General features: G+C 40.7%; 1 protein-coding gene across 2 annotated transcripts; it reads left to right on the top strand.

Annotated features, from left to right (window-relative positions):
• The first annotated feature begins 429 nt into the window (after window positions 1-429).
• On the top strand, window positions 430-16,517 carry NAA50 (N-alpha-acetyltransferase 50, NatE catalytic subunit). 2 transcript variants are annotated; one of them, XM_070741784.1, is made up of 5 exons: window positions 430-626; window positions 8,409-8,542; window positions 9,582-9,701; window positions 11,687-11,753; window positions 13,921-16,517. In XM_070741784.1, exons 1-5 carry the CDS (start codon window positions 619-621, stop codon window positions 14,099-14,101), a joined length of 510 nt encoding a protein of 169 aa, XP_070597885.1. In that variant the 5' UTR covers window positions 430-618; the 3' UTR covers window positions 14,102-16,517. The 2 variants fall into 2 exon arrangements, with proteins under 2 accessions (XP_070597885.1, XP_070597884.1); XM_070741783.1 differs by having other exon boundaries at window positions 463-626; window positions 8,406-8,542.
• Window positions 16,518-16,560: the final 43 nt, after the last annotated feature.

Below are 16,560 nucleotides of genomic sequence, written 5' to 3' on the forward strand. Positions count from 1 at the left end.
TTTTAGGTAAGCAACTCTTCGTGGCCATGTAGAGGCCGTCCGAATGTTTATGTATTTATTTGTTAGAGTGGAAAGGGACCTTGTAGGTCATCTAGTCCAATCCCCTGCTAAGGCAGAAGTCCCTATACCATTTCGGACAACATTCGGTATAATTTTGTAGTATGATTATGGTACTGCTACGTTATTAAAACGTGTGTGTGTGTGAAATGCGCGACCCATTTTGGTTTTTGTTGTCTTTTTTTTTCTCTTTCGAAAGAGAGAAAAGAATATGCTCCATTTCGCCCGAAGGGACCTGCCGCGTATTAAATCCGGAAATAAACCAAGGGAATGAAAGCGCGGTTCGCACGCCCTTCGCAGCCAATCGTGGGGGAGGGCCCTGCGCTTGCGTGACGCCTAGCGTAGAAGCCGAGCTGGTTCTATGTCTGAAGCGGGCGGCCGTCGCGCGTCACGTTGCGTCACCCTACGTCAGCGTCGGGTGAAAGGTTAAGCCAGGAAAAAGAGGCGGGGCTACACGCACACTCGCGCGGACGGTCGGAACGGTCTGAGGCCCATGTGGAGTGGCAGCAGAAAGCAGCCTGACTGCCACATCTGGATCGAGGTCTTGGGCCCTCAGCAGCTATGAAGGGGTGAGTGCGGGACCGGCGCCGGCACCGCCGCCGCGTCTTTTTCCTCTCGGACACCCGTGGGGCTGGCTTCAAGGGATCCTTTCTAAGCGAATGTTGGGGAGGTGGCGGGGATCCCCGGCTTATTATCTCCGGCTTTTGGCGGCGTTGGCGGCTTCTCTTTGTTTCTCTGGCCTAACAATTGCTGGGAGTCGTTCACCTGCCTTTTTAGGGGAATGAACAAACGAAGCGGGCCGTGTAGCTGTTCTTGGCTCAGGCAGCCTGTAACCTTATATTCTGGAGAGAGAAGGGAGGTGAGCTTTTTGAATCCGGCCCCGAGGAAGCCTGCGCGGGATTGCACCATAAAGTGAATCACGTCCCAATTAAAGCTGTATCGCACCAGCCAAAATTGAAAGCCTGGCCTCCGAAACGAACAGCGACGGTAGTTCTAAAGAAAGCCCTGAAAATGCAAGAGTTCCTGTGCTTCAAATCATGTTTAGCCTGTTGTGCCATCCCAGGGGCTGAGCAGGTCAAGTTTTCAATAATCTCTGTGGCTATTTTTAGTTATATAACCTAGTCCTCTTTGTATTTGGCTGCCGTGGAGAGAAGCTTAAGGACATAATGTGAGATAAAAAGAGGATAAAGGTTGAACTCGGTAGGTTGAAATAGTATGGAAATAAAGTAGGTTTGGTGGAATGCCTCCATGGGTATCTCTTCTTTTATTTTGGATTTTTATGGCTTAAACAATATCCAATTTCCCCACTATTAGGAAGACAACTTTAATTCATGAAGCAAAATTAAGGTTGTGTGTTATACCTTGAGATTGGAAATCAGGGCAGCTGTCAAATATTTGAACTTATCTTGAGCACCCAGTTCTGATTCTACAGCCTCCCTCTCCACCAAGTCATTTCATAATTTAAACAATCATCCTCTTTCAACAGGTATAATAGTGTTGAAATAGATCTCATTCAAAACCTGAGAAAAATGTACCATTTTCCCTGTGCTATTCCATTATGTGCCCAAAGAGACCTTTGCTGAAAAAATTCATTTTTCAAGTCATGTGTCTCATCAAGGCCAGATGGTTGAAAAGAGATAGCTAGTCTTTTCAACAATTCAAAGGCTACTGGTATCACAAAAAGTAGAGAAGAAGCTAGTCTTTTCTTTCTTGCAAAAGGCAGTCTTTTGGAATCATATCCTTGAGAAACAATGTGGTTTAAAAAAACACATTTCAAGATAGATTAAGTTTCACTTGGCAGAGCTTTCATGTTACACTGACCAGACTTCTGGCACTTTCCAGCAGCAGTGCAAAAGAATTAACAGCACTATAAGTTGATAGCACCTACCTTCAGATTTATGTCATACTTCAAAGACTGACCATCACCCAGATTGCACACCATGCTTACTGATCTTAGCTGTAGTTTATTAATTTAAACACTAAGCTGCAAAGTAACGACATGGGCTAATTTGGCTTAATTTATTCAATTTGTCAAGTGAATATAGCCCCTATGCATTAAATCAACCAAAGATCCTTCTTTTATAGAACTCTACCTGAGCAATGATTAATGTCCTTTATTTGAATAAGAAAGTAACAAATACTGTACAGCATTTAAAGTTTTGTTGAATACTGAATAAAATACAGTTCTCAAACTGGAAGTTACTGTCATTTTTGGTTGAGAGTAAATTTAGTTCAGATGTTTCTCAAGTAGCTTATAAATACAGAGCTGATTTTAAATTGAATAAGAGTAGATTGCTAAAGAAAGTTATGGCAGAATTTTTGAGAGATTAATTTTAATATGAAAAAAAACCTAGATCAGGATATGGACATTTAAATTTAGCACAGGATTTGCTCAAAGAGGACAATGTATTGACTTCATGGCACTATAATGGATACCAAATGATATATTTGGAATATGTATTTTATAAGTTGCCAATAAATGAAAATATTTGAAGCTTAGGGTTGAAATGAGGGGTCTTTCATGCTATCTGAGCTTGGTTGTTTGATGATGATGTTACTAGTTTGAATAATGAAACATCTGCAAAAAAGAACTAATCTCAAAGTACCATGGACCATTTGATTTATTTTTTGAAAAATAAAATATATTATTAATGCATTTTAATTTTTTTGGATACTTTTTATTTCTTCTATCTTTTGTATCTCAATTACTATTAGTAGTTTTAAGTGAGTTTTTAAAGCTGTAGTTTAACACTGCACAATTACATATGGAAGAAATCAGCTAATTATTTTTATTGAAAAGTGTAGTTCTGTTCCATATCATGTAGTATTTACATAGAAACATAGAAGATTGATGGCAGAAAAAGACCTCATGGTCCATCTAGTCTACCCTTTCCTGTATTTTATCTTAGGATGGATATATGTTTATCCCAGGCATGTTTAAATTTAGTTACTGTGGGTTTACCAACCACGTCTGCTGGAAGTTTGTTCCAAGCATCTACTACTCTTTCAGTAAAATAATATTTTCTCACGTTACTTCTGATTTCCCCCCCAACTAACCTCAGATTGTGCCCCCTTGTTCTTGTGTTCACTTTCCCACTTTCCTATTAAAAACACTTCTCTCCTGAACCTTATTTAACCCTTTAACATATTTAACTGTTTGTACTTCCATGTGTGCATATGTCTGTCTATATTTGTATGTTTTAAGCATTTGAAAGGAGATTATAGATATAGATTTGTTATGTGTATGCTGACAGATACACAACTCCCAGAACATGCCTATCCTAGCTATAAAGTGATACCCAGCAAAGGTATAATCCCTGATATAGCATTCTAGAGACTACCTGGCCCATAAACACTTCCTTAACACTTGTCAGAACTCCTGAATCTTTCCACTTTTTAAAGTTCTGTTTTAAAAGGGACATAGTAAACTATGAAAAAAATAATGCCCAGAATAATACTCATTTCCAAAAGTCCCTTGATGTATCATGAAGTGGGCAATGTTTGTACTTTGGAGGAGGAGGGTTGCACTGCGAATAGTGCCACACCCTATCTGTATGTAAAACTTTGTTATGAAGCTGAATTTCATCTAGAAATTTGCCTTTTATTGATTTTCAATGTAACAATTTTCCAAGAGATAGAAGCCTGTTGAAACAAAACCAGCAAATGATCTTAAAACAAATTAAGGGCAAATATAATTATCATAAATAATATTTAATGAAGTAGAGTAACTTTGTTTCACCCTAACTTTTTATTTTATGTTTTTACAAATCAATTGTAAACTTGATTCTAACTTACTGGATAACATTCTACTAAATAAATTAGCAGTTGGTTTCATTGGAAGGAACAGAGATTAATATCTACAAGTACTGCATTTTCCCCAAATGCTGCACTAATGTGATATTTACAGAAAAGGCAGGCTGAAACATTTTCAGCCTTTTTGTTCCAGGCTTAATGATGAGGATGGAAGCAGGAGACCTCAGGAAGGCATAAGCAGTAATTGTTTATTATTTTACCTTCTGAGTATTCACTGCTCAGAGAATCTAGATCAGTGATGGCAAACCTATGGCACGGGTGCCACAGGCAGCACACGGAGGCATATCTGCTGGCACACAAGTTGTTGCCCTAGATCAGCTCCAACATGCATGTGTATGCCAGCCAGCTGGTTTTTGGCTCACACAGAGGCTCTTGAGGGCATTTTTGGCTTCCAGAGAGCCTCCAGCAGGATGGGAGAGGGCGTTTTTACCTTCCCCCTGCTCCAAGGAAGCCTTTGGAGCTTGGGGAGGGTGAAACACGAGCCTACTGGGCCCACTAGAAGTTGGGAAGCAGGCTGTTTCCATCCTCCAGAGGGCCTCCGGGGGGTGGCGGAAACTGTTTTTGCCCTTCCCAGGCATTGAATAATTATGGGTGTGGGCACTCGAGCATTTGCGATAGCACACGGCCACGCTATTTTGGCACCGAGGAAAAAAAGGTTTGCCATCACTGATCTAGATGATCTATGCTAGATATTCTTGATTTTGTACCACCCCCCCCCCCCCCCCCCAATGTTATCTCAGAACTCCATCTCTTGACATCCTCTTCATCTGCTCTTTGGAAAGTTGGGATTTGTATAATGATTAAAACTTATAAAGCTAGACATTTCATTCAATCAGTAGTTTCATAAAATACTGTTAATATTGCTTCATAATATGCTGAAAGGTACTTAGCTTTCTTTGTAAAGTGACTTATTAATTTGGTTAGCAAGAAATCACCTTCAAAATGAAACTTGTGTGCATGCCATCCAATTGTGGACACACAGTATCTTTAATTTGTTTCAGAGAAGGTTGGGAAAGAGAAACTGGATCTTGGCTAACTCTTCTAGACCAGAGGTCCCCAACCTTTTTTGCACCAGGGACCGGCTTTAAGCTAGACCAGTTTTCCATGGCCCGGTGGGGGGGGGGGAGCTAGCTGTCAGCGGCGACGTAAAAGGGGCGATCAAGAGAGGAATGGGTGAATGAATGGACGGAGGGTGGGAAGGAAGGAAGGAAAGAGGGAAGGGACAGGAACAGAAGAAGGGTGCAAAGGAAGCAAGGAAAGGTGTGAAAGGGGAGAGTAAGAGAGGAAGGAGTGAAAGAAGGGAATGAGGGAGGAAAGAAGGGAGGAAGGAAAAGGAAAGCAAGAAATGGAGGGAGGAAAGGAAGGAAAGAAAGAAAGAAGGGGGAAGGGACAGGAACAGAGGAAGGAAGGAAGGAAACTTATGAAAGGGGAGAGTAAGGGAAGAAGGTAGGAAGGAGAAAGAAAAGAAGAAATAGAGGAAGGGAAGGTAAAAGAGAGAAAGAAAAAGAGCAAGAAAGAAAGCAAGAAAGAGAAAGAAAGAAAGAAAGAAAGGCAACTTCAAAGAAAGGCTCACTGAGCATCTCTCACTCTCTCTCTCTCTCCCTCTTTCTTTCTTTCTCTTCCTTTCTCTCTCTCCTCTTCCTTTATCTCCTCTCTCTCTCCCTCTCTCTTTCTCTCCCCCCTCTCCCCTTTCCCTCTCTCTTTCTCTCTCTCCCTCTCTTGCTATCTCTCCCCCCTTTCCCTCTCTCTTTCTCTCTCTCCCTCTCTTGCTATCTCTCCCCCCTCTCCCTCTCTCTCCCTCTCTTTCTCTCTCTCTCCCCCTCTTTCTCTCTCTTCTTCTCACTTTCTCTCTCTTGTTTTCTTTCTGTCTCTTTTGCTTTCTCTCTCTCTCACTCTTTCTTGTTTTCTTTCTCACGCTCTTTCTCTCTCTTGTTCTCTCTCTTGCTATCTCTTTCTCCCCTTCTCTCACTCTCTCTTTCTCACTTTCTCTCTATCTTGCTGTCTGTTGCTCTCACTCTCGTTCTCCGTTCTTCTCAGCAGTGACGCGCGCACGCCCTGCCCGCCTCACCTTTGCGAGAGCACTTTCGCCCCGGGCTCTCAGCAAGGAGGTTTGCAGGAGAGGTGGGGCCGGCGAAGGTGATATTCAATGTCGGGGGCGCACAGGCGGTTGCACGCGCTCCCTATCTCCCTGCTAGCCCACTCGGAATATTCAAAATAAGAAAAGCCTTCGCCGGCAAAGGTTTTTCTTATTTTGAATACTCCGAGTGGGCTAGCAGGGAGATAGGGAGCGCGTGCAACCGCCCGTGCGCCCCCGACATTGAAGACCTCCGCTGAGAAAAGCCTTTGCCGGCATTTCCTCTCGGCGTCAAGGAGGCGCAGCGGCGGGCGGAGAGAGGGAAGGGGGGGGCAGCGGCGTCCCTCCTGGCCTTGGCAGGCCGCCCGACCCTCCCCACCTCCTGCAAACGCGGCGGGCGGCGGGGGGAGAGCGAGGAGCCGGTTCCGGCGGGCGCGGGGCTTGGCTGGCTGGCGGGGGGAGCGCCGCTGGTGGTGCGGAAAGGCCGAGGGGGCCCTGGCGCCGCGGACCGGCTGAAAACCCCCAACGGCCCGGTGCCGGTCCGTGGACCGGCGGTTGGGGACCTCTGTTCTAGACTGATGAAAATTAGGTCATCCTCTCTGTTGTTCGGTTCAGAGAACTGGGTTCCGCTCCAAAATTGTCAAAGGACAATACTGTAGAATCCTTCACAATCTTTGCTGCTATCATCTATAGTATATCTTTAGAGTATTTGAGTCGCTGGGCATTGGAAGTAAAGTTTTATTCTGATTCCACTGTTATTTCTCTTAATACTTTTGAAAAATGAGGATTATTTGTTTGATTTTCAGAGGGAGGGGGATATTCCCGAAAGTTGCATCTTGTGTTCCATGTAATTTAATTCTTATATTAACTGAGCAAGAAATGATCGTTTATGGGGTTGAAGCAGTTTTTCTGATTTGAATATCTCAGCAGGTTCTGGATGTTCCCTGAGTATTAAGGACATGATTGAGGAATATAAGTTGAAGCTGATTTGGGACAAGACAAATTGTTAAGGTTGATTCTGATAGCTGAACTTCAGTGAGTAGACTTCTGCATGAGGTTGCAGAAGGGACAGGTTCATAGTTCAAGAATTTTCCTGGGTTGATGCTCAATATTTACAATAATGATAATAATTATAATTAATAATAATTTATTAGACTTGTATGCCGCCCCTCTCCGAAGACTCCAATGTTAAGCTTGTGTTGGGATTTTGGTATCCTTCTCTGAAGGAGAAACCAGGCAACAATGTAGTGTAGGAGATCTATATACAGGGTTGGAAATGAATGAAAAATGGCTTGGAAATTACAACTGACTGATATTGTAGTAGCATAGGTAATGAATATTATTTCTGAGGGATATTAGTTGAATTCTGATTGAAACAGCTACCCGGGTTGGTACTAATATTTAGAGCCCAATTCAGTATGCTCATCTTAATGTCCCAGGCCATATAGCATAGTCCATGTTATTTGCGTCACTGTTTACTCTTATACAGTTTATCCCAGACTTTCAACTTTTCAATGGGGCACCTTTTGCAACTCTGATGGTAGAATGTGAATTCACCATTTATTTAAAAATATCAACCATTTTTATTACAGAGCTTGAGGCATTAATATAGTCTAGGAACAGCAGAATTGTTATGCTGTTGCTAGTATATAGCAAGCTAATCATGATGTTAATAGACACCAAAGCCATTCAAGATTGAGGAACGTACCTATTTGTCAAATGAAAAGAAACTTGGAACTAGTGCGCTAGAATTGGGATAGTTGGATAGTGGTAAATTCATTCATTCATTCATTCATTCATTCATTCGATTTTTATGCCGTCCTTCTCCTTAGACTCAGGGCGGCTTACAACATGTTAGCAATAGCACTTTTAAACAGAGTCGGCATATTGCCCCCACAATCCGGTTCCTCATTTTACCCACCTCAGAAGGATGAAAGGTTGAGTCAACCTTGAGCCGGTGATGAGATTTGAACTGCTGACCTACAGATCTACAGTCAGCTTCAGTGGCCTGCAGTACAGCACTCTACCTGCTGCGCCACCCCGGCTCTCAAATGTCACAAGAATTAACAGTGTTATCCTGTCTAAAGACATGAAAGCTGGTGGGTAGCTTTGGGCCAGTCACTCTCTCAATGCAACTCGCCTCACAGAGTTTTTTGTGGATCAGAACTTAGCATATATGAAATAATTCACAGTTACTGTTATTTATTTGACTTTTATCCAGTCTTTATTACTTTAAATAACAGTAATTGAGAGTTATTTCATATATGCTAGGTTCTGTTGTTGCTAATGAATATTCTCTTTCTGAATAATAGTTCAGATTTGTTCGGTGTAAAATTGCTAAGTATTTGAACTGAGAATTTAACATTTGAGGTACACTGAAGTGATCTATCCTATTAAATCATATGTAATTTAATAAAAGTGGACTTCCTAGAGGTATTGAGCATGTTTTGATTTGTTCCAGTAGCCGGATCGAGCTGGGTGATGTGACACCACACAACATTAAGCAGTTGAAGAGGTTAAACCAAGTCATCTTTCCTGTCAGCTACAACGACAAATTCTACAAGGATGTGTTAGAGGTCGGCGAGCTTGCCAAATTAGGTATAAATTCTTGATCTTTATTTGTGTGTTGGTTCTAATTAAGGTTATATATGTAATTGAACATTTTTCACATACTTCTTTAATTGTATATCACATGAGGCTGGACACAACGTTGGTCCATGTGATACTTTACATTTTTGAACTATTTTCCCAGTCTTTGGAATCCGTATTTTATCTAACTTGAGACTGTTATTTCATGTTCTGGACTTGAATAATTCGAGAACATATAATGCCCTTCTCCTTTCATCTTCAATATACCTTCAGGCACTCTTTTGAAGCCATAGTGAGTAATTAGCTTTCATCCAACTTTTACAATCTCTAAGGTAGACTATTGTAATATATTCTCATTTGCTATGATTGACTATTCCAGCCAAATGATTGAAAACATCATTCAATTTTTAGCTTTTCATCACAGATTTTTGATTGATTTTTAGTATAATAAACTGAAAACTTATGAACCAGGAGCCCCTGTCCTATCTTAGCTGGGTAACTTTAGGTCAGTGGCTGTCACTCAGCTCTAGGAAGGAAGCAAGAGCAAACCACTAATGAAATCTTGCCTTCTTCGGGGATTTTGTCCAGGCGGTCAACACGAGATCAAAGGAATACACAGATGCACACAAGTATCTGTCTATATGTCTTTGGAAATGTCTTTCCATTGTCTCATTGATTATACCACTGTGCCCCATGTTGATGCTCTTGAATCCTCCTTTCCAAAATGTATTTTCTGCACATAAGAAGCTGTTATGGAAATCTATTCTAGTATTCTTTTAATCTGCTTGTTTTTGATGTCCAGAGTTGATCCCCCCCCTCAAAATAACTATGTGACCTTTCTAATTAGCACATGTTTCATTGAGTTTTAGGCCTTGTTTGAATTGATTCAATTCAAAATTTGAATCGACTTAAAATTTAACATATGAAAATTTATCTTATTCATGCACATTTTTAAAAATCAGGATTGTTGAAAAGACTAAAGAAATAATGTATACACATGGAACTAAAATAAATATGCTTTCTTTCTGTTCCCATCTCTTTTTGACAGCCTATTTCAATGATATTGCTGTGGGCGCAGTGTGCTGTAGAGTAGATCATTCTCAGAATCAGAAAAGACTGTACATCATGACACTTGGATGTCTGGCCCCTTACCGACGGTTAGGAATAGGTAAGGAATAGGCAGAAAATACTCAGTGGCCTTTATTTGACTCTTGAGCTTTTAAAGTGTATTTATTTCTGTACTCGTTCCAAGAATAAAATAGTGTGCTGTTGTACAATAAAGAATCAAATTTCATATATCAAGAATAAGCTTTTAGAATGGAAGCAATTACTTATTAGGGTTATTTATCAAACTATCAACTTGTAGCTAATAAATTCAGTAATTTAACAATGCATTTTTATACTTGATGCTATTTCTAAAAGCATCAAGAAGCCTTCCCTGGACCCAGCGGTACTTAACAACTATCGTCCAGTCTCCAACCGTCCAGTCTCCAACCTTCCCTTTATGGGGAAGGTTGTTGAGAAGGTGGGGTCGCTCCAGCTCCAGTGGTCCTTGGAAGAAGCCGATTATCCAGGCCCTCAACAGGCAGGATTTAGGCCCGGCTACAGTACGGAAACTGCTTTGGTTGCACTGATGGATGATCTCTGGCGGGCCCAGGACAGGGGCTTGTCCTCTGTCCTGGGGCTTCTTGACCTCTCAGCGACTTTTGATACCATCAACCATGGTATCCTTCTGTGCCGGCTGGAGGGGTTGGGAGTAGGGGGCACTGTTTTGCAGTGGTTCTCCTCCTACCTCTCCGGTCGGTCGCAGTCGGTGTTGGTGGGGGGATCAGAGGTTGATCCCAAGGGCTTTCCCTTGTGGGGTGCCACAGGGGTCGGTCCTCTCCCCCCTACTATTTAATATCTACATGAAACCGCTGGGTGAGATTATCCAAGGGCATGGGGTGAGGTATCATCAATATGCTGATGTTACCCAGTTGAACATCTCCACCCCATGTCCAGTCAGTGAAGCAGTGGTGTCGGTGCCTGGAGGCTGTTAGGATCTGGATGGATGTCAACAGGCTCAAACTCAACCCTGACAAGACGGAGTGGCTGTGGGTCTTGCCTCCCAAGGACAATTCTATCTGTCCGTCCATTACCCGGGGGGGGGGAATTATTGCTCCCCTTGGAGAGGGTCCTCAACTTGGGCATCCTCCTTGATCCACAGCTAACATTAGAACACCATCTTTCGGCTGTGGCAAGGAGAGTGTTTGCCAGGTTAGCCTGGTGCACCAGTTGCGGCCCTATCTGGACAGGGAGTCATTGCTCACAGTCGCTCATGCCCTCATCACCTCGAGATTCAACTACTGCAACGCTCTCTACATGGGGCTACCTCTGAAAAGTGTTCTGAAACTACAGTGCGTGCAAAATGTGGTCGCGAGAGCTATCGTGGGGCTTCCCAGATTCGCCCACGTCTCGGCCTGCACTGGTTGCCGATCAGTTTCCAGTCACAATTCAAAGTGTTGGTAATGACCTATAAAGCCCTACATGGCATCGGGCCAGAATACCTCCGGGACCGCCTTCTGCTGCATGAATCCCAGCGTCTGATAAGGTCCCACAGAGTCGGCCTTCTCCGGGTCCCGTTAACTAAACAATGTAGTCTGGCAGGACCCAGGGGAAGAGCCTTTTCTGTGGCGGCCCTGGCCCTCTGGAATCAACTCCCACCGGAGATTAGAACCGCCCCCACCCTCCTTGCCTTTCGTAAGCTACTCAAATCCCACCTATGTCACCAGGCATGGAATAACTGAGTTGCCCCTATGCTAAAGCTATGGTAGAATTCTGTATGGTGTGTCTGAGCTGTATGGTTTTAATAATGGGTTTTTAATGTGCTTTTAATATATTGGATTTGTGACATTTTATTCCATTGTGAACCGCTCCAAGTCCTCGGAGAGGGGCGGCATACAAATCTAATTATTATTATTATTATTATTATTATTATTATTATTATTATTATCCTTAATTTTTTAAAAATACTAATGAGCCCAAACTCAAATATTGGAGTTGAGATTCTGATTTCAGAGGCAGTGTTGCTGGTCTTGGGATATGAACTTACAAAACCTGAAAAAGGCTGCAAATAACATGATTTTCTTTTGTACTTTCTCAATTCTTTTTCAGGAACTAAAATGTTGAATCATGTGTTAAACATCTGTGAAAAAGATGGCACCTTTGATAATATCTATCTGTAAGTAAAAATTGTCAATTTATTCAATATAAGCATTGAGAATTTAATTATTTGTGTTCATTTTAAATTCTACAATACTGAGGCACAACAAATCAAATGTTCCAAGAATAATAAACATAGATCAAGAGTTACCCAACTTTTTCTGTCAAGGGACCTCCTCTGTAGGTGCAGCTGGCAGATCTCTAGGCTAAGGAGTACTGCAGCCATTAGCATAAGCATTGTTCTAATCTTTCCACTTCTGTTGTCAACATGGCCCACATGTACATTGATTATCTATTATTTGTTTGTTTGTTTATTGGACTTATATGCTGTCCCTCTCCGTGGACTTGGGGTGGCTTGCAACATTTTAGTAAAAGATACAATAAATAAAACATTTTTAGGCCAATTAATAGAATAATTAATTTAAAAATTATCTTAAAAACTAAACATTTAAAATCAAAGAATCATACATACTATCACACCGAGTACATTCATTGGGCAGAGGTTGGGGTCTAATCTGTGAGCCTTGTTTTTCTAAATTTAGCTATATATATTATTTTGATTACCATTGTTGTTTGCAGTCTTTCCATAGAAATAGCTATACAGGCAAACCTCGAGTTACGACCACAATTGAGCCCAAAATTTATGTTGATGTGAGAAACTTATTAAGTGAGTTTTACTCACTTTACGACTTTTACCCATTTTACAACTTTTCTTGCCACAATTGTTAAGTGAATCACCATGTTGTTAAATTAGTAACAGAGTTATTACGTGAATAACTGGCTTCCCCATTCACTTTGCTTGTCACCCCAGGACACAACTATGGTGATAACTATGAAACAGTTGCCATGTATTTGAATTTTGTTCATGGGGATGCTGCAAAGGTTATAACTGAAAAATATTTGTTTGTTTGTTTGTTTATTTATTTGATTTTTATGCCGCCCTTCTCCTTAGACTCAGGGCAGCTTACAACATGTTAGCAAATAGCACTTTTTAACAGAGCCAGCATATTGCCTCCACAATCCGAGTCCTCATTTTACCCACCTCGGAAAGATGGAAGGCTGAGTCAACCTTGAGCCGGTGATGAGATTTGAACCGCTGACCTACAGATCTACAGTCAGCTTCAGTGGCCTGCAGTACAGCACTCTACCTGTTGCGCCACCCCGGCTCTTAAATCACTTTTTTCAAACTTCAGTGCTGTTGTAACTTCGAATGAACTATTGTAAGTTGAGTACTACCTGTATGTCATTGAAATGAAGAGTGCAATAGACAATTCATGTTTAATATTCTCAGAGTAGGAATAGTAACGATTGCTTTCACTATTAAAGCTGAAAAAGGTAGTGCTTCTATGGGAATTCTAAACTCTTTTAAGTTGAACATTTAGGAGAGGGTAATGAGATCCATTGTCAGTTTGGTCATGTTTAGGAATCAAAGAATAGGATGGATTGAGCTTAACAGATAAACTTCCTTTCTTTTGTAGGCTTTGTAGGTAGCCTTTGACAACAAATTGTAATGGCACATCTGTCTTAGCTGCAGGTTCAGACTAAGGCTATCCTTTGGCTGCAAAAAGGAGAAAAAAGTAGTCGCTGTCTCTACTCCTGGATTGGATTTTGTGGGGGGAAGCAAAATGCAGCCCCTAACCTGTAGCACTCTGGGACCCTTTTTTGCCTCCTTCCCTCCCTCCAGCCTGAAGGTCAGCCCCAGCCTGGCCCAGGAGCATGGCACAAAGGAGCTTTTTGGCACATTGCATCTCTGGGGTTGCAAAAATCCCAGGTAGTCTGGGGCTGGGCATGATGACACAAGCCCAGCTCAGCCACCTCAGCAGTCAGGCTGGGCATGTGTCATCAGTGAGAGCAAAAAGATAAAGTCCAGCTAGGGAGGCAAAGCAGGAACTTTCCTCCTCTACTGCTAAACAGAAATTGTTGTCTGATCATTATTCTTCCAAAATTACCATTGAAGGCAACATGTATATCACCATAAACTGCCAAAAAGATCTACTTTTTTGTTATGCAATTTTGGTGTTGGGGGGAAAAGCTTTTTACCCATTATGTGTATTGGCATAACTTGTTTGGTAATACTGTACCTATTTTCTATGTCTTTCTTTTCATTTGTTTTTCTGATTCCTAAATGTGTACTTTGCTAATATGTGGAACCAAATTCTAGTATATTGTTTCTGTTTCTGTCCTAGGCATGTTCAGATTAGCAATGAGTCAGCAATTGATTTCTACCGGAAATTTGGATTTGAGATCATTGAAACAAAGAAGAACTACTACAAAAGGATAGAACCAGCAGATGCGCATGTGCTGCAGAAAAGCCTCAAAGTCCCCTGTCTTGGCCAGAACACAGATATGCAAAAATCTGACAACTGAGCAAAACCCAGGAAAACCTTTCTTGCACTTTCTTGTCACCAAATAAGGAAAGAAGGCCTGGAGTTTTGGTTTTTTGTTTCCTTTTTCCTAATACGTGCTGTACCTGTCCAACAAATTAATAACTTCCTAAGGATTGTCAAATTGTGTGTTTTTATTTTATATCTCTACTTTGCATTCTTTGGGATGAAAATAATACTCAGTTTTAATGGGGGGAGGGAAAGGAGGCTTCATATGGTCTTCCAAAGGTCAAAATTTTCTTCAGCATGTGTGATCCTTCTGCTTTTCTGATGAAGGACAACGTTTAAGCAATACCTTGCATCAGTGCCATATTGCTTTTCCAATTTGGAGGTTATTTCTCTTTAGTTCTGAACTTGATTTAGCAGGTTTGGCCTTGTTGATCTTTGGAACATATACAGACATCAGTCTTCTGAAAAAAGTGGTTTATGTGTACTAAGTTTGGCCAGCTGATGTTCCTTTACAGGTGTAGGTGACAATCCAAATGGGTTATATCATCTTTCTCTCATCCTCTGATTATATACTGTACATGTCATGGGAAAAGGTGAACATGCCTTGGCTCTGGCACAGTGGAGGAACAAAACATTTAATGTTGTTAAAGAAGGTGACTTTAAAACCATAAGCTTTGTACTGAAAACGGCTCTGCTGGTTTGCTGAAATTAGTTACTTAAGACAGAAGATGGTTAAAACTGTATTTTTCTTACACGTTTAAAGATATGACTTTCATCTTTTAAAAAGGAGTGTTGTAAAACACCAAGAAGCATGGCTTATTGAGGGAGCATTGTAAAGATTCAGCAAATACCTGGCTTTCTCCTAACGACATGAGAACTGTAGCCTACTTTGCTGAGCTCTTGCTTTGTATTTTGTTATGCTCTTGTTTGCAACTTCAATTTGAGCTTCTGGCATTCGGTACTACAATGTCAGATCCTTGGGGAAATGTAGCCAGTTGCAGTGGGAAAATTCTACCCTATCACGTAAATCAATATTAAAATGTATTTCTTTTCTGTTTTGGAACCTGAACTGTATTTTGCATTTTTCTGCCTTGAAAAAGGAATTTTGGGGATTGTGAGGTTATATAGTGTAATCTTGTGATTGGATGTTTTAATTTCATTGTGATATTGAATTGGAAGCAAAGGAAACCAAAATTGGGAAAATTCAATTAAGTTGCATTATGAAGCATTTAACTGTAAAGGAACTGGAAACAATAGAATCTTCATCATTCCTTACAATCCTAGCAGAAGATCCTGAATGAGTATCGGTACATTACAAACAAACTTTCTCCAAGCTACATAGTTTGCAATTAAAACAAATTTTAAGCTTCTCCTGTAGAGGCTTTGAATTGGAAATATTTTCATGCTGATGTTTTGGTCATAGTCTGCAAAGTTTCGTATTTTAGTTTCTAAGAAATTGTCTTCCTTTTACAAAGAGATTGAAGTGCATTTTGAGCTGACATGCCAGCACCTCTTCCCTTATTAGTGGTAGATAAGGCAAATGTTTTGAAAGAAAGTTGGAGATAAATTAGTATTAGTCCACAACTGCCTTCTGGTGCTAAGGAAAAGGAATATCCCTATTCCAGAATTGAAAGTTGAGATTTGAAATGGTTCTCTTGATCTATGAATTACTTGTTTTTCAGGCAGTTTTCCTTTGTGATTTCAAGAAAAATCAATTTTTAAAACATGTTTTCAGTCACTGTCATTCTGTAAATGTATTTTTCAGTATTTCTTGGAGATATCCATTATGCAGTAATTATGCGCTGTAGAAGCTGAAAGAAATCAGAAAATGAAGTTATACTTCATTGACTCTTAGTTCTGCCAATCATTGGTTAGTCCTTAGGAAAACGGAGGCTTGAATTCCTAGCTGCCTGAACTGTTTTCTCTCTGCCTAACTATAGCAAAATGCAGCAGATTGCTTAATTATCTTGGTATGCTGCAGAAATTTGTCAATTATGGGAAATGCCTTGCCTTTTGAAATAATCACATGGGAGAGTATCTAAAATAGATGCTTTCTAATACCTCACAGGGTAAGTAGGAAATTTTCCACTCTTGCCTTTCAGCATATATACAGTTACACTAATCCGTTGGGGAATACTGTTCAATCATCTTCACTTCTATCTAGACATGTGTAAGGAATATATGTGACATTAATTCATAGCTATAGCTGAATGATCTTAAAGGAGTTTAGCACAGAATAGTTTCTCATAGATAGCACAACTGTGAAAGTGAACTTCATAAAAATACATTTTGATATATAGATAACCATGGCATGCAAGAAGGAAGAAAGCATCTGTACATGTCAGGAAAGAGGGAATATTTTTGTATAAATAAAAGTATTTCGTTAATTATGTCCATTAAAGATGACATGCTATTACAGCCTAAATAAATTCTAGCTATGTTTTAATTAACTTGGCCCTGTGATGCCTACTAAATTTGAACAATCCACCCACT

Source organism: Erythrolamprus reginae, chromosome 2, assembly GCF_031021105.1.
Source record: "Erythrolamprus reginae isolate rEryReg1 chromosome 2, rEryReg1.hap1, whole genome shotgun sequence".
Classification (NCBI taxonomy): Eukaryota; Metazoa; Chordata; class Lepidosauria; order Squamata; family Dipsadidae; genus Erythrolamprus; species Erythrolamprus reginae.